This window comes from Brassica napus, chromosome C1, assembly GCF_020379485.1.
Source record: "Brassica napus cultivar Da-Ae chromosome C1, Da-Ae, whole genome shotgun sequence".
In the NCBI taxonomy this organism is placed as follows: Eukaryota; Viridiplantae; Streptophyta; class Magnoliopsida; order Brassicales; family Brassicaceae; genus Brassica; species Brassica napus.
In genome coordinates, this window is record NC_063444.1 from 12,500,724 (window position 1) to 12,519,904 (window position 19,181).

Below are 19,181 nucleotides of genomic sequence, written 5' to 3' on the forward strand. Positions count from 1 at the left end.
TTTCATCTTTAATTAATGCATTTCCAAAATCAAATTATAAATAAAAAAACATGGAAACAATAATTTATAAATCTAACTTTTAGTATTAATTGTCCTTTCCTATTCTATTATATATATGTGTTTGGAAATAATAAATTATACATATATATATATATATCATAATTAAATACATACATTACATGAGAATTTAGGTACATGTTCGGGTATAGATCAGTTTTTTGGGTATCAGATTTTTAGGTTTAAAATTAAACATTGTTCGAATATGATAAATTTTTGGACGAGGTTCGGATTCGGATCATTCCGGATCCAGATAGATTTGTAGAAACCTAAAAATATCCAAATAATTTATGTGTTTAGAAATGTCTTTATATAATTTATAAAAAATAAAAATCAATACCCGCACACGCGTGCGGGTCAAGCCCTAGTAACTCTTAAAATGTCAGTTTGTACGTCTGATGTGGAACTATTGCGTTAGTTTAACGACGGATGAACATCAAATTTAAAATTCAATATCACAATATATCTAAACTGAATATCACAAGTTTAAGGATAAATTTTGAGTTATGACGTTTTATGGCGGAACTACAACGATTTTATTGCAAATATGCTACAAAATAATTTTTTTAACACAAATGCTACAAAATAGATAAGTAGTGATATTCCTTCAATAGTTAGTTATGACGTTTTATGGCGGAACTACAACGATTTTATTGCAAATATGCTACAAAATAATTTTTTAAAACAAATGGTACAAAATAGATAAGTAGTGATATTCCTTCAATAGTTTTTTTTTTTTGTTGAAAACTTCATTTTTGGACCTGTTGCCCCCCCCCCAAAAAAAAAAAAAAAAGAAAAAAAACTTCATTTTTGGTTAAGCAGTGAAAAGCACCAGTATGATCTATCCTCCCTACATTCTCAAGTATCATTTTATTCCAAATAACATAAATAACACATATTTACACGTATTGTAACTTTGTAAGACTCATAGGGTGAATATAAATATAAGCCTGCACATACATGCATACATTATATATGTACGCGTATTAAAGTAACTATTTTTTTCAGTACGACAAAGATTCCCACTCGGAATGTTTTGGTAATTTATATTAGACAATTAGGTCCCTCTCTCTTTCTCTACCATAAAGCAACTGTGATCAGACAAGCATACAAAGAAGTTCCTCATTCAAAAAAAGATTTCTCAGCGATCAAAATCCCTCTCCCTTCACCAACAAAAGAATCTATCTTTTTTTCTTTCAAATCTATAGTCAAACAAAATATCAGGTTTTGTTTCTGCCGATCGGAGGAAGCTCAACTATGGATACGGTTCAATGGCCACAGGTATATACATACATATACATAATATATATTCATTTCTCGTACAAATCAATATGTATGTGTTGATGTAGATTAAACAATTGATTCATCTAGACTCAGTACTTGATTTAATAACTTAAGAGTTTAATGTTTTGGATCTTCTTCTTTTGATGTTTCTCTTCAACACTTATATATGTTTTTCACTTTACCCTTTATTAATTTGCCTTTTCTTTTATGTTTTTGGTTAAAGCCTTTCTCAAATATTCCAATCATTTATCTCTTGATGAAATACCATTGATTTGTTCATAATTAAATCTGATATATGTTAATTATGTCTTTACATATATATGTATTGAGTTTTGAGCTAATGGTTGGATGAATTGATTTTTGGTGATTTTGATAAGCAGGAGATGGTAGTGAAGCCCTTGGAGGAAATAGTAACAAACACATGCCCAAAGCCGCAATCGGCCCAGACGCAGCAGCCATCATCGGTTGGGGCGGGGGGAGGAGCTGAGAGGAAGGCAAGGCCAGAAAAGGACCAAGCTGTAAACTGTCCAAGATGTAACTCAATCAACACAAAGTTTTGTTACTACAACAATTATAGCTTGACGCAGCCAAGATTCTTCTGCAAAGGTTGTAGAAGGTATTGGACGGAAGGCGGTTCGCTTAGGAACATCCCTGTTGGTGGTGGCTCAAGAAAGAACAAGAGATCTCACTCTTCTTCAGTTTCTTCTTCTTCTGATATTAATAAAAACCACTCGGATTCTACACAACCAGCTACGAAAAAGCATCACTCTGATCACCACCACCTCATTAGCATGTCTCAACAAGGGTTGACTGGTCAAAACCCTAAATTCTTTGAGACGACTCAACAAGATCTCAATTTAGGTTTTCCACCACATGGGTTGATCAGGACCAATTTCACCAACCTCATTCACAATATTGGGAACAACAACAAGAGCACTAACAATCCATTGCTCAGTTCTTCATCTTCTACCACGTCAGCTATGGCAGTTTCTTCTTTGGATCTCATAAGAAACAATACTAGTAATAATGGGAGTTCTTCATTCATGGGTTTTCCATTTCATAACCAAGATCCAACATCTGGAGGATTTTCAATGCAAGATCATTACAAGCCTTGTAACTCAAACACCACACTGCTAGGGTTTTCATTGGATCATCATCATAATAATGGATTCCACGGAGGATTTCAAGAAGGAGAAGGAGGAGGAGAAGCTGGTGATGATGTGAATGGAAGGCACTTGTTTCCTTTTGAGGATTTGAAACTGCCAGTTTCTTCTTCATCAGCAACAATTAATGTCGACATTAATGATAATCAGAAGCGAGCAAGTGGTGGTGATGCATCTGCTAATTCTGGTGGGTATTGGACTGGGATGTTGAGTGGAGGATCATGGTGCTAAATTTTCTCAGTTTGATGATGAAGATAGTACTATATCATTTAATGGTTAATTATCGTTATTTATTTAATTAATCAATATGTTCTTAACTTCAGTTTAAATGTTCTTACTGGTGTTTTTTTTGGTTAATTTTGGAGTTAGCTTGGATTTAATTAAGGATATTATCGAGGGTGCATGCATATCGAATGACTTTAATTTGTTTTGAATTTTTGTTATGCATCGTTAACACAGGTTAGAAATGATACATTGGTTGGTCTTTTAATGTTCCTTCTCTTGTTTTTTTTTTGCAACTTTTTTTATGTTCCTTCTCTTGTTGATTCTATTTTTCATGTCTTTGTCCACTAATAATTCCTGACGTTATAACAAATAAATGCGAATTTTCTTTTTGCATATATATAGTGTAGCCAATTATGTGCAGCAGCATAGTATGTTTTGATTGTTTTGGTCACGCAACGAATGGATGATAAAAAAAAACGAATGGATGATGGTATTAATTAAATTAAAGAACAGGTATAATAAACTAAACATTAAATTAATTAAAAGAGACAGGTAAGCTCTGATGACTTTCACATGATCCTCACTAAAACGATTTATATATTATTTATTGCCAAAGACTGGTTAAAGCCCTACCATCCCAATTAATTAATAAAACCATATTCGATCTAAATTTAATTATTAAGTTCGTTCCCGACCACAAAACAATTGACTGATCGTTTAAAATAATTAGACAAGCTACCTGATTAGCTTGATGCATTTTGATCATATCTATGCCATCAGTGAATTTGGAAAAAGTTGATTTCATGGACTTGTTCTTTACTGCTTTGGTTAGAAAAAGACTTTGAAATGAAATAAACTTCTTTTGTGTTATTCAACGAAATGAAATAAACTATGCTTTGGTTTTCATGCGTTGGACAGAAGAGGCAATTATTTTTCTTTTTAATAGCATTTGAAAATGAAGAGAGGGAAGAATAATGTGAGAGACAAGTCTAAGGATTAAAGGAGGCCCACAGAAACATTCTCCTTGAAATCTGTGTGTTTGAAATTATTCACCCCACTATGGTTTCAGCTTCGCCAATCTAGATCTTGACGCTTGTCTTTGATTTGTTTTCTTTTCTCCTTCTGCCGGTCTACGCAACTGCCCAGGAGATTTCCGACTCCACTCTATTGACTTACGGAGAACTGAATAATTCTATTGAGTATAGGAACTCTATTTATATGTACAGAGAATATATAAGATTAGAAAGAGATATATACGAGAGTTATGACAGAGTAATCAACGAGATACTAACAGCTAGTAATATATATTTTCTATATGCTAATACACCCCTTCAAGATGGACCACCGGAAGAGAGTCCAATCTTGATGCATAGGCCTTCGAACCGCGGTCGGGAGAGAGGTTTGATAAGAGCATCAGCAAGCTGGTCATGAGTAGAAACGTGTGAAACCCGAACCACGCCAGTCTGAACCTGATGTCGTACAAAATGATAATCGAGCGCAAGATGTTTTATACGGGAGTGAAACACTGGGTTGGCGGCTAAGTACATAGCTCCCATGTTATCACAATAAATGGCAGGCGTCTGTGACACAGGAATGCCAAGCTCATGCAGTAGAGATGTGATCCAACAAAGTTCGGCTGCGGTGGAGGCAACTGATCGATACTCAGCCTCGGTTGATGATCGCGCCACGCCTGTTTGCTTCTTCGATGACCACGCAACTGGATGACTTCCAAGATAGACAATGTAAACTCCTGTCGATGTATAGTCATCCCTGTTTCCAGCCCAATCAGCGTCAGTGAAAGCATGTAATGTCGGGTTGTATCTGTTAGAGAAGGTGATCCCGTGTGATCTGGTTCCAGAAAGATATCTGAGGACCCTTTTTACGGCTGTCCAATGTTCTGTAGTTGGCTGATGCATATACTGGGATAGTTTGTTGACTGCAAAAGAGATGTCCGGTCTGGTGAGCGATAGATATTGCAAGCTTCCTACCGCCATTCGATATCTGGTAGGATCGTCCATGACTGAGCCAGAGGTAAGTGAAAGAGTAGTGTTCGGACACATCGGAGTGGAGACAGAGTTGGTGGTTGACATTTGCATTCGCTGTAGTAGATTAGTGATGTACCTGTGTTGAGACCAATGTAAACCATTAGAAGATCTTTGAACTTCTATCCCAAGAAAGTAAGATAAAGGACACAAATCTTTAATAGAAAAACGTTGAGAGAGGGGGTTGATAAACCGATCGATGTGTTGAGGACTACTTCCTGTTATGATTATGTCGTCTACATATACCAACATATAGAGGTAGCCACCATTATTGTTGTAGACAAAAAGAGACGCATCAGCAAGAGAATTGATGAACCCGGACTAAAGCAGGAAGGTGCAGAGCTCGTTATACCATGCCCTAGGGGCTTGTTTGAGTCCATAAATTGCTTTACGAAGCTTACATACCGCGTTGGGGTTATCTTCATCAACAAACCCTGGTGGCTGCGCCATGAAGACTTCTTCTTCAAGATGGCCTTGAAGGAAAGCTGTGTTAACATCAAGTTGGCGTAATGGCCAGTTTCGAGTTGTTGCTGTACTGAGAACGATCCCGATCGTTGCTGGTTTAACAACTGGACTGAAGGTGTCATGATAATCGATGCCCGATCGTTGTGTAAAGCCCTTGGCAACTAAGCGAGCCTTGTATCTGTCGATGGAACCATCTGGTTTTCTTTTTATTGTGAAGACCCATCTGCAACCAACAACATTAACAACATTAGTAGCATCAGTAAGATCCCATGTTCGTTCTTTAAGTTGAGATTCCATCTCTTCACTCATGGCTTTACGCCAGTATGGTGATTTGAGAGCTTCTGCGACAGAGCGAGGAATTGTTGTCGGAGGAGTGTCCACTTGCGTATTGAGATTCAATTTTTGAACTGGTTTGCGTGGTCTTGTACTGGCCCTTGTCGGAGCTGGGAGAGGCTGAGAAGTAGTAGGTACGGCTTCTGGTTGCGGCAAGGATGCCATGTTTTCATCAAGAGGTTGCGTAGACACTGCTGGCACAGGTTCACTTGGAGTTGTGGCTAGCAGAACGGGTGGAGCTGGTCCTGCAGTCGGAGTTGGTACCTGCAGGTTAGAGATCGGGGTAACAACAGAGACAGGAGCATTAGAGGAAGATGGTAACTCATCATCAGCATCAACTGATGCAATCACAGGAGATGAAGTGCTAAAAGGAAAGACTGATTCATGAAAAATAACATGGCGAAAAGAATAAATTCTATTTGTTGCTCTAGCTAAACACAAATATGCACTTTGTGTTAGAGAATAACCTAAGAAAACACATGGTTTAGATCTATTATCTAGTTTATGAGAAGCATAAGGTCTGAGCCATGGAAAACATAAGCAACCAAAAATTCTAAGTTTTTGAAAATTTGGAGAATGACCATGTAACTTCTCAAAAGGTGTTTGAAAATCTAAATTCTGAGTAGGCATTCTATTGATAAGATAAAACTGCAGTAACAAAAGCATAGGACCAGTACCCTTTAGGCATTGAAGCATGTGACATGAGAGCAAGACCCGTTTCAACTATATGTCGATGACGGCGCTCAGCAAGACCATTATGCTCAGGTGTATGAGGGGGACTTGTCATACGCGAGATGCCATGAGAAGAAAGAAATGCAGCAAGGCCAACATATTCACCCCCATTATCTGAGTATAGTGTTCTTAGTTTATGTTGAAATCGATTTTCAACTAAACTTTTGAACTTTGTGAATACTTCTTTGACCTGAGATTTATGTTTCAAAGGATAAAGCCATGTATATCTAGTATAGTGATCTACAAAAAGTACATAATATTTAAAGCCATCAACTGAGTAAATTGGAGAAGTCCAAACATCAGAGAAAACAATATCTAAAGGATGTGAAGATTTTAAGGTAGAGGATGAGAATGGTAACTTATACATTTTATTAATTGAGCAAGCAGAACAAGGTTTAGCTAGCAGAACATCAGAAACAACAGGTAATTGAAACTTAGAAATAACTTTTTGAAGAATTGGTAAAGCCGAATGACATAAGCGAGAATGCCAATCACTAAGAGTAGTTTTCACTAGAGAAGCAAAAGCCAGAGAAGGAGGTGAAGAACTAAGTGATTTCGGCCACTCATAAGTGCCATGTTTAGGTGTTCCTTCCACTCGAAGAATCCCTGTTTGGATGTCTCTCACCTGGAAGTAGGTTGGAGTAAAAATAACAGCAGCATTGTTAGCTTTACATAACTGAAAAACTGATATAAGATTCTTGTCTAGAGAAGGAACACACAAGATATTATTAATGAAAAAGGGTTTAGTATAAGAGGGAAGAGAACTAGAACCAGAGTGTGAAATCTGCATTGCAGATCCATCGCCCAAGAGAACATCATCACCACCATGATAAGGAGTATGCATCGAGAGATTAGCCAAATCGGACGTCATGTGATGTGATGCTCCTGAGTCCATATGCTAAGTTGATGAGTCTGACATCATGGCTGCATTTGCACGAGGCTGCCAATACTGATGTGGTGATTGTTGCTGCCATGATTGAGGACCAGAGTGTGGTGTTTGTTGTTGCCATTGTTGAGCTGACCCACTTCCTTTGACTATGCGATATTCTGGACAATATTTTGCACTGTGTCCTTGTGCGCCACGAGCTTGACAGCGACCAAGATAAGGTTTAGAGAACAGATTGTTGTGTTGACTGTTGTTGTTGTACGAGGCCTGATGAGGGGACCGGTTCTGTTGATGGTGGTTTGAGCGACTGTTGTTGTTGTGACGTGGATGGCTATCAGCAGCATGTGCAACAATAGAAGTAACGGCCGGAGATTCTGTGCACAAGATCATTGCTTCTCGATTAAGCAACCTTTCATAGAGCTCATTGAAGGAGATAGGTTTGTCATGCCCGTTGACTGCATCAATTTCCGGCTTGTACTCTTCACCAAGACCTCCCAAAATGTTTTCAGTGAGATCATCTGGATCCATCAGTTTGCCAAGGAGTGCAAGCTCATCAGCTTTAGACTTGATGTCACGCATATACTCGCTGATCGTCTTAGTACCTTTGGAGCATTTGTTGATCTGATTCTTCAGCTGGCGGATGTGACCACGAGTAGGATTTCCAAAGGTTTCAGAAAGAGTATCCCAAACTTGTTTTGTTGTATTAGCCGTTGAAACAAGAGTCTGAAGCGGCAAGGATATAACACCAATGAGAGCACTATACAGTAGCCGGTCTTAACGTCTCCATGGAGCGTATTCTGGATTTGGAGAGGTAACACCATTCTCAGAAATCATCGCAGGGGGCGTGGCATCATCAGATCCATCGATGAACTGTTGTAGTTCATGACCTTCGAGCAAGGCACGCACTTGTCTTCCCCACATAAGGTAATTCTGATGGGTGAGCTTTGTCACACTAGACATATTGACTGATAGAAGAGTAGCTTGAGGATTTTGAGTGTTAAAGACAGAAGTTCTCTCAGCAGTAGTTTCAGAAGCCATAGTTTTGTTTTGATTTCAGAGCAATAGAGAAGATCGGATTAGAGAAGAGAGACGGCGAGGAAGAAGAAAGGAGAAGAAGAAAGAAAAAAAATTAGGTTACGCCCTAAAGGGCTCTGATACCATATTGACTTATGAAGAACGGAATAATTCTATTGAGTATAGGAGCTCTGTTTATATGTACAGAGAATATACAAGATTGGAAAGAGATATATACGAGAGTTATAACAGAGTAATCAACGAGATACTAACGGCTAGTAATATATACTTTTTATATGCTAATACACTCTATTTTTTACTTTAAAATAGAGTTTAGAATAAAAATGTTTTAATAGTATTCTATTTCTCACTCTATAATAGAATAAAAAAATAGGTTTATTCCAAATATAGAGTAACTTATTTTTTTTGTTCATTACTCATTTTCTACTCTAAAATAGAGTACCCTTAAAGTAAACTCAAACTCTATTATAGAGTTACTTTATTTTAGAGTAGAAAATAGAATAAACCTTTGAAGACACTCACGTACAAATATTATTAAATGTATTACTAAAATTTAGTTTTTTTTTACTGAAATTACTAAAATTTAGCTTTAAACTAATAATTCGAAGAATAAATTTAACAAGGGAAAATGAAATATAGTTGAATATTTCAGCTATTTGTTTTAAATCCATTACTATAATTTAGTTTTGAACTAATAATTCCAAGCCTAAATTTAACAAGGCAAAATGAAATATGGTTGTATATTTCAGCTATTGGTTTTTCATGGCTACCTAGAAGTTTTTAGTCTCCATATGTCTTAATTCTTATCGACATCCCACGAACTAAAAATTTCAAAATAATTCGACATCGAAATTTATGTTAAATAACTACACCGGGAAAATATGGAAACCTTTTAAATTTAAAAATTTGATTAAAATTTTATTAATGTTTTTATATTAAGAAGTCCAGATTTTGAATTCTAAACCATGCAAATGATGTAAACTAAAGAAAAAATGCTCAATATTCTGAACTATTATATGTGATTCAAGTTTGATGATATTTCTAATATGATGTTAAAGACATTTTATATGTATGTAGAATTATTGGATGTAAAATCAATTTTTATATTTTTCATTGTTTGTAATATCATAAAAAAATCACATAGAAAAAAATGGCTGTTGAAATATATTCTTAACTATCAAAACATGAAACAGATTAGCTGCAAATAAGCTATAAATTGTAAACCCTTTTTTTCTGGTGCAATATTATAAACTTTTATTTCGAAGGTATTGATATCTTCGCAGATTAAATTTTAGTTAAACCCAATGATAACCTCCGGATCATTATCTAATCAAAGCAAGCTATACAATAGCGATTGAATAATCCCAAAACTCTTAACGATGTTTTGTGACCTGGTTTTACCTGTAAATTATTTCAAGTTTTACAATCAAATCAAATTGCTAATATTTATATATCTGGCTGGCTGTATCATTTATTCATCTTACTACTCGCCCGTGACTTTGTACAAAATTCGGATGCAACTTATACATAAAGGAATATATTATCTTAAAGTAACTTATTTACTTTGGTGTGAATAAAACTTTTGACAAATAAAGCAATGTCAGTTTTAAAAAAATAATATAAATTAACCAATGAGATTATGGCGTCGAACAACGTAGATCGGTAGATGACATCGAAAAGGTTTTATCAACAAAAAACATAGACATCGAGGTCAAAGGACTTAGGTGGTGTGTTATGGTGGCCACTATATAAGGAAAGATAAAAAAGAATTCGGCCAACGTTATATAATTTTGTCTGGAAATGACAGTGACTCGAGCTTAAGAACATACTTCTACACTAAGTTTTTAATTCGGTATGTTGTGTTGAAATATGGATGTGATCTGATGGACAAGTTCTAGTGGAGAATAGAACATAAACAATTTTTAATTAAATAATGTTACGTTTTCTCTCGTATTGTAGCTCAACAACATCAAATAAAAATCCACGTCCTTCAATTAAAAAGTCTTCTCCACAAAGTCGTATTCATCTGAATTTCATTCCCCTAACATGGTTTTCTTACTATTTTGTTTAGCATTACTTGAGAAGCGAGAGAGATTTTATCTACGACTTATGTTGTACTTTTAGCACAATTTTAAGTGTAAGTACAGCTTAAGTAGTAATACTTGTAATGTTTTTTCTTTGTGAAAATTGTATTTATGTCAATTAATTGAAAGTATTGTGCAGTGTAGATTTGTATAGGTCTACATATATTTCGAGAGTAGAAATCAAGTTGTTCTATTACCCTATGTTCTTTAAAGTTATATATTTTAGATTTTTCACACATCTTAATAAAATGCATTAAATTTGCATAGTTTTTTGTGTTTATCTTTTTTTTTCTATAATTTCAAGCCAATAAAAATTTAACTAGCGCAATTAATTTTTTTGAAGTTTGCAATTAGTTAATAAAATATGCTTTGAAAATATAAAAGATAGATCTTTTTGAAACAAAATTTTTCTCTAGAATATGTAATTTTAAAGAACGGAGGGAGTACTAATTTAATTTATTAGATGTTAGGATTTGTATATCTATTTTTTTGAACTGTAGAAGTATCTATTTTGAGGGATCATTATAGATTTCCACATGGTTTTAGGAACACTGAATTTATGTCTGATGGAAAAGTATTTTGAATTTCTAAGTACAACACTTACTGCTAAATTATTCAGCACTTTATCCTCGATATGTAAATGGTTTGGTGAGAAAAAAGAGAGAAAAAATGTTATTTCTTCCCAAGCGCCACCATCTAAAATACGATACTGAAAGATAAAATCAACAATTCAGTATGATAACATGGTTGATGGATCAGGTTACTACTTGAGTTCTGTGAGAATCCGTTCTATGGAGTAGTTTTTTTTTTTTTGCTGAAAGTTCTATGGAGTAGTTGAAACAAGGTTCTACGTATTCAGTTCTGGAACTATCCTATTCATAAAAGAACAAGGTTTCTATCAAAAGTCAAAACAACATAAAAACGTTTGAGATGGTGTTTGCGTCCACTTCATTGTTGCAGGACACAATTCTCAGAAATTCTCAACGTTTGATATATTTGATTTATTGTGAAACACTTAATATTGGACATATCCACGCTTTTTCGTCGGACATATTGATCAGTTGTTGTGTCGTGAGATCATAAGGAAGAGTTAACTCATCAGTAATGGTAATTTATGGTTCTGGATTTTTCGAGACACACAATAATTCCAGATGGTAGATAAGAAAGACCTTCACAAGCAGGACGAGTTGTTCTAGATAGTTCTCATCAAAGCTTTCAAGTGAAAAAAACAAAAACGACTAATGTTGTGGCAGTTTGGACGGAAAAACAGAAAAAAGTGATTCACAACTATCTTGAGGATTCAACACAACACAAGATTTGATTGAGCTAAAATTTGGTTGGGAAATTTATGATACTACTTGTTTGAGATTCAACGGTGGGATTGAGATTGCAACGGTTGGTTTGTGTTTTACTAGAGCTTATTCAAACTGGTTCACTATCTAATCTGAATTTTCATATTTTCCCATTTCTGGTGGAGATATTGAATGAGCTATCAAATGAATCTGGAATGAGCTAAAACTCGGCAAAGACATTCAAGACATGCAGAACTAAATCCTCTTAGAAGAGAACTGGATTCGGAGTCTGAGGTCATAGTTGATTGATGAATCTTCACCACAGCTGATTCAGAGGCTTATATTTATGTTTTGCGAAGAGGTCTTGCACGTGATTCTAGTAGTGGATCAGCTTGGTGTATACAAGAAGTGAATTAACATATAGATAAAGACAGGCGCTGGAAGTTCTAGGTCGAAGATGTTTTGTTGAAGCTTTAAGATCGCATGCAGCTACGAAAGAAGACTCGATGACATCACCCAAAAGTGCAGCGATCTTGTTGATGGTTCCGGACACTCTTGAGCTCCATGGTTACTGAAATTTTGAACAAGATCATTGGTGAGAAGCTTGGAAATAGCTAGTTATGCTTGTAGAACATACCAGAGAAGAGGAGCAGAGTCTGTATTGATGGATGAGCTAGAAAATACGCCTAGCAGATTTGAAACACGACTGGAGAAAAAAAGATTCTGATGCTGTGATAAGTTTCAGTATTTGTTGTGTGTGTGTTTTACATTAGTTATGTACTCTAGCAGGGAGAGAACTTTATGCACTTGAGTAGGGAGAGAAGTCAATGACATATCTGTGGTGTGGAGATATTGAACGTAGATTGATGGTAGCTAAAGATGATGTGTTGAGTATCAAACTAACTAAGTTTAGAAAGAAGAGAGAATATGTTGCAAATAGCATTGAATGTATGCTTAGAATTTACTATACAGTCATCAAGAGAGATGTTATTGTTGATATTGTTAGATTGTGTTTGGATTATAAAACTCAGAAACCAAGGGAGAGATTGAAAGAGCTGTGTTGACTGAGTTTTTATAAGCTGTCGGAGTGGACAATCAAATAGCTGTGGGAATTTGGAACATGTCGATGTGGAGTTGCTGAGGCAACGATAAATAGATGGACAGAGGTGACACTGATGCTGAGATGTTACTTTATGCAAACGTTGGTCGAACAGATGCAAGGCTTTTGCTCTATGGAACTTTTGATATAGTCGTCGACACAATATGGTATGTTGTGGTGATCAAGAAGTGGACGACAGCTTGTAGCTGACTTGGACAAACCAAGATATGGACCATATTGGAGAGTATGTTCAAGATGAGTAAAATTTTCTTATTCTAGAAGAAAAAAAGGAAATATCACATGGAGATCTTATGGTTTAACGCTTATTATATATACGACATAAGATTTACACGCGTAGGATTTATTAAAGATATGTACATGAATACGTGTGGTGTTGTTGCACAGACAAATGGTGAAATATGTTGGGTTTAGTTGTAGAAAACTATGCTCGTAAGACAATATTAAATTGTTGATAGTTTTTAAAAATATAATATCCTACTTCTCTTTAAATAACTAACTTAATTTATCTGTATTAAAATGTTTTAAAATATTTATATTTTATTTGTAATAAATGTAGATCCTAAAATCTATATTCAGAATTTGATAGTGATCCAGAGTTTAATCAAAGGAAGATAAACGATGTAGACAACGATATCTTTAGAACACAACGATATAATCAGTTTCTGGTAGGCAAAAATGAACTTTTATTGATGAATAAAATCGAATATAATGAGTCAAAAAGATCGAACGTTACAACGAGATCCTTAAGAGAAAATATCTAAAGATGGATGAAAACAAAGTCGAAGTATGGATGTAGCTCTCTCTAGGGTTTTCAACGTGTCCTTCTTTACGTATCGACCTCTTCTTATAGCGTGATGTTCTCGTGATGTTCGCAACCGTTCCGCGATCTCCGCAATCGTTCCACGATCTCTGGATCTTTGAAATCTTCGTCTCGAGTTCGAGTGTTCGCTATGGGCTTTAACTCTTCGTGATCCATTTACTTGATCGTGACCCATTAATGTATTGACCAAAATTGGATCCAATTATTCGATCCATCTTATATTTTATTTAGGATTTCACATGTTCTATTGGTTACCCCTTAAAAAGTTGTAATTAGCTTTGAATCAGTGTTTTTAAAACCGGACCGGAAGCTGAACCGGAAAAATTTTGGGTCACGGTTCAATATGGTTCGACCGGGTCAAACCTGGTTCAATAATATGGTTTAATATTTTTTTTAGTATGTAATTATAAAAGTAATATTAGTAAACATGATGCATAGTTAAAATATAAATTAATTTTGAACATAAAATATTATAAATATAAATTAGTTTCTTGTTTATATGGATGATTTATAGATTTTCGATAGTTTTAGTGGTTTTTATTGGTTTAATAACTTTGAAATATAATCTGGCTATGTGGTCGATTCATGGTCGAACCAATTACTAGATCAACCCGGCTATATAACCGGTTCACGGTCGAACCCGGTCCAACCATCGGGTCGGTTCGGTTTTAAAAACACTGCTTTGAATACAAAGAGGTATATTCTCTTGTTTTTATTAGTATTGATATAATTTTAGTATGTAATGTTAGATATAAATTGGAAAGCTTATATTCGAATTCAATGTTATTAACGTAAGTCACAATCTCAACCAAATTGAAATGTAATCATAACTATAATTATATATTTATATTTGTCAACCGAAATATCTTTGAATTTGAATTTTAGATACCATAAATAGTTATCATCTTGAAGTCCACGCATTAATCTAATTTTTTTTACGAACATCCAAACTTAAAACTCTTAACGTCATCAACCACTGCCTTCTTAAACAAAGGCACGTCAGTAGCTCCAATTATCATGTGATATCCACGTAACCTGAGATCCACCGGTTTGTCCTGAGCCGTGGCCATCCCGGCCAAGTAAGCTCCACCATTCTCCGGATCGGAAGCTATCACCGCCGTCTCAGCCGTCCTCATGAGGGACTTCACCTTCGCATTTCCTGGGTCATGGAGTAGCCCCAAGCTCGCGCTCAGATCCCTCGGCCCCATCATCACACAATCCATCCCATCAACGGCGACAATGTCCTTCACGTTCTTCACACCTTCCTCGGATTCTATCTGGATTTTCAAGGATAAAACACATAAACAATCGTCGATATTATTTTTAACTATATCGTATATATAAAGTTCAACTATATCTATACTATTAAATTAAATTAAAATATATGAAATTATATAATACCATCATCTTTTGCTTAATACAATACCATCATCTATACCCATAATAAAATTATAAAACATGAATTTTTTTTGCTTTCACATAGATATTTGCTTACAAAGTAAACTATAAAACAAAAACAAAACAAAATATCGTTTGCATTTAGAACTAGTTAAAATTAGTAAATTTAGTATATATAATACAAGGTTTTAAAAATCGGTCTAGGCGGTGCCTAGGCCCCCGCCTAGGCGGCAATTCGGTCCTATCCGAAATAATTTTCTTAAAATCCGATTTATACCAATTTATACGACTCAAATTGGTTTAAACTGTCATAAATCGATTAAAATCGGTTTAAATCGATTTAAATTTGTTTAAATATGTGAAATTAAAATATAATATTATTATAAATCTACAAATTTGTCTAATATTTTCTATTTTGTATATCTAATTTTCATAATTCTTCATAATAGTTTTATAATTGAACTTAAAAACTAAAATATATCATATAGATATATATATAATATAAATAAAATAAATCAATAATTTGCTAACGCCTAAGCCTCAACTAAGCCCCGAATAATTCGCCTAGTCGCTAATCCTCAATAAAGCGCCTAGTATAATATATCTCAAAATTTTGCACATGTAAATATATATATATATATATATATATTGTCTAACTAAGTTAAACTTTTATTAAATATATATAGCTATACAGATAAAAGAGCAAGACCTGGCACATGATCAGTAGCTGATCGGTGTAATTACGTAAATACTCTTCGTCGAACCCGAACTTGGAATCTCTCACAATCGAGTAAGCACAGCCGCGGAGTCCGTCAGGGCGATACCGGCAGTACGAGACAGCATCCGAAGCTGCTTTACCAGTCTCGATCATCGGAAACATAATGCCGTCAGGGCCAAGATCCAGAGCCTTCTTGGTCCATGCTTGACAATTATCTGGCACACGGAGTACGGTGGAAGATCCTGCTGCCTCAACAGCGCGTATACATGTGAGCGCCTCTCAAACTCCGCCGGCACCGTGCTCCATGTCCACGACGATGAAGTCATAACCGGCATACGTACGAAGCAATCTCAGCCATCTCCGGCGAGAATGAAAGGAGAAATAACCCATAAAGATTTTCTCCTTCTCTGAGGCGTGTTTTCAGAGATCTCTGAGAAGAGAAGAAGGCCGTGGAGGGTGCTGCTGGCTTGGTTAGTAACGGTTGTGCCCTATGAAGCACCGAAGTACGGTTCAGATTTTGAAATGGGATGCGCCTGGAAATGCGGGAAAACATTTTTCAAGATAACTCAAACCGATAGGAAGAATATTTAAAGAGATTTTGTCTGGACAAAGAATTAGAGACAACGAAGCTAGAAGGTGCGGCTGCGTGAGAGAAAATATCGCTACTAGGGTTGTACGTATTGAATACATAGTTAAATGTACAAAATACGTAATATTCAATTTTAGATATTTAAGATAGGGAATAAATTTTAGCATTTATAAAGTGTCCATATCAAAGAATATGACTTAAGAGCTAGTGAGGGGTTTAAGATGGCCAATAGCTTGAAGGCTTCAAGGTCTCCGTTTTGCTTTGTGGTTATGCCAGCTGATGACCAAAAACTTGTTCTTCTTCTGCAGGTAAAGGAACATTCTTTTGTTTTGATCAGATTGCAAAATTTTCTGGCATTTGTTATAATGTTTTCCCTTAGCTAGTTTTAGTAATGATTATTTGCCTACAATAACAGAGAACTGCAATGGAAATCCTTTGTTCAACTATTTTGTTGACGTGATGTAATGTAGATGATGTCATTATTATCCAATTCTGTGTTCATCAATGGACGTAAACTAACAAAGGATGTAAGACCTGTCTAATATGGTAAAACCTGTCTAATATGGTAAAACCGAACAGTATCAAACCGAAACGAACCGAAATAGACAATATGGTGTGGTTTTGGTATATACCATATAAATCGAATGAATATAATTTTATAAAAACCGTAGGATTTGGATATGGTTTGGTTTATAACCAACTAAACCGAATAAACCGAACAAAACCGATCAAAAGTAGAAACATGTAAATGTGTACATATTTTATAACGTCACATGAAAATCTATTTGTTATATAAGTTATTCTTTTGTTAATAATTATTACCATATTTTTATAGTAATAAAGACTCCTAATTTGGAAAACACTTAAAATATAATTAAATAACAATTCATTGTAACTGAGACTTCTTATTTTCTTAATTTTCTTCTTTTAATCATTTTGCTTTCTTTTAACATTGATTAAATTGAAGTGAAGGTTGTAAATTTGATGGATAATAGCTAGAAAATTATTCACAATTTTTTTCTTATTTATAAACGAACAAAGTTTCACTCGAAGAAGCATGACTTTGATGAATACTAAATATGGAAGAGTGGAGAAACTTTTCTTTCGTACTTCTCTTTTGTTTTTTATTTTTATTTTCAAAATTTCGAGCTTTGATTTTAATTCTAGATTTGATTATTTCATCTGAATTTGCCATATCGGTAATGAAAAATCTAAAGGCAAGAGGGATACAAGGAGATATATGTTGTGCTCGATGCGGAGATCCGGAAGAATCAATAAACCATGTATTTTTTGAATGTCCCCCGGCACGACAAGTGTGGGCATTATCTAAGATCCCGTCATCTCCTAATATCTTTCCTATCACATAATTATTTGCTAATGTGGATCATCTTTTTTGGAGAGTTCAACCAAAGATGGATGATCATCAGTTTGCATGGATTTTATGGTATATTTGGAAAGCCCGAAATACCAAAGTTTTTAGTAATCTGGATATTGATCCGAGGGACACTCTTCAATTAGCAGAACTAGAATCATCACTTTGGGCAGAAGCACATGTGAGAAATGACCCAATGAGGGGGCTTTCGGTACAGATCAGTCCTCCCCTAGCGACACCAGGTCGATGGTGCTTCGTAGATGGTTCATGGAAAGATAAGGACTCATTTTCAGGGCAAGGCTGGCATAGTACTTTACCGGGGTTTGATGGTCTGTTAGGGGCAAGGAATGTAAGAGCATGTCTTTCACCCCTCCATTCGGAGGTAAAGGCATTGATTTGGGCAATGAAATGTATGAAGAATTTAAGACAGTTTCAGGTAACGTTTGCAACGGATTGTTCTCAATTGGTGAAGATGGTTTCGGAACCAGAAGAATGACCAGCATTCGAAAGCTATCTGGAAGACATCAAGCTTCTCAAAGGAAGTTTCCTCAACTCAGACATCGTCCATGTACCTCGGACGGCGAACCTTCGGGCGGATAGCTTAGCACGTAGTGCTAGGAAACAATCGTCCTTTGTCGTTCACATGGATGCGGAGTTACCGATTTGGTTTACAGAGTCAATATGAATCTGTAAATGCTTTGCTGTCAAAAAAAAAAAAAAAATTATTTCATCTGAAGGTATAAGCGTCTTTATTTTTATTTTGTTTTGAAAACATAATATTTTTTAATAAATGATTGCACTGGCAATATGACTCTAAAATTTATATAATATGATCTCAAACTAAATAATTATGTTTTGGTATAATACCGAATAAACCAAAAACCGACGGTATATAAACCGAACCGAACCGAAATAAATATGAATTTAGAATGAGTTATATTTTACTAACCGAAATACGGAAAAACCGAACCGAAATCGAACCGATATCCGGATTGAACACCCTTATGCAGTAGTACACTAGAGACCTATTTTAATTTATTCGAGCTTGGCATTGCGTGATTTGAAAGATGATGCCATAGTTCTTATTTTTAGTTTGCTCTTTGTTCTAGTTACTTGTAGATTGATGGCCCAAGAACTGCAGCCTTACTCCAGAGAGTGCTAGAAGATAGTTCAGTGTTCTCGTAACATGGGAAATAAGTAACAATATGCGACTGACAGAAGAACAAGACGTTGCTTACACAGCCGTCCTTGAAGCCGACCAAGTATGATTTCTCTTAGTTTATAAGAACTTCAAAAGTTTAAAGACACCATTAGCCGTAGAATCTAAATGCCTGTGTGTTCTGGTTCCAGTGCAAATGCATTTATATAGTTTATACTTTAGTATCAAACTTCACAAGGACGGTGTACGGGCTGAATAAATTTTCGATGTCTCTGAACAACACAGGTCTGCATCCTTACGCCGAGTTTTTCAAAGAGTTGGAACTAATCAGAAAGAGGTTCACAAAAAAAAAGGAACTAATCAGAAAGAAAAGCAAATCTAGCTTAGTTCTTTGGTTTCTTTCTTCG

The 19,181-nt window shown here is 35.3% G+C and overlaps 1 protein-coding gene and 1 pseudogene across 1 annotated transcript; one reads left to right on the forward strand and one right to left on the reverse strand.

Annotated features, from left to right (window-relative positions):
- The first annotated feature begins 1,071 nt into the window (after positions 1-1,071).
- LOC106376008 (dof zinc finger protein DOF4.6) lies at positions 1,072-2,861 on the forward strand. The gene is made up of 2 exons (XM_013816045.3): positions 1,072-1,338; positions 1,722-2,861. The coding sequence occupies exons 1-2, from the start codon at positions 1,315-1,317 to the stop codon at positions 2,733-2,735; spliced, it is 1,038 nt and encodes a 345-aa protein (XP_013671499.2). The 5' UTR covers positions 1,072-1,314; the 3' UTR covers positions 2,736-2,861.
- Positions 2,862-14,047: 11,186 nt separating this feature from the next.
- On the reverse strand, positions 14,048-16,597 carry LOC106373146 (annotated as a pseudogene).
- Between the last annotated feature and the right edge of the window lie 2,584 nt (positions 16,598-19,181).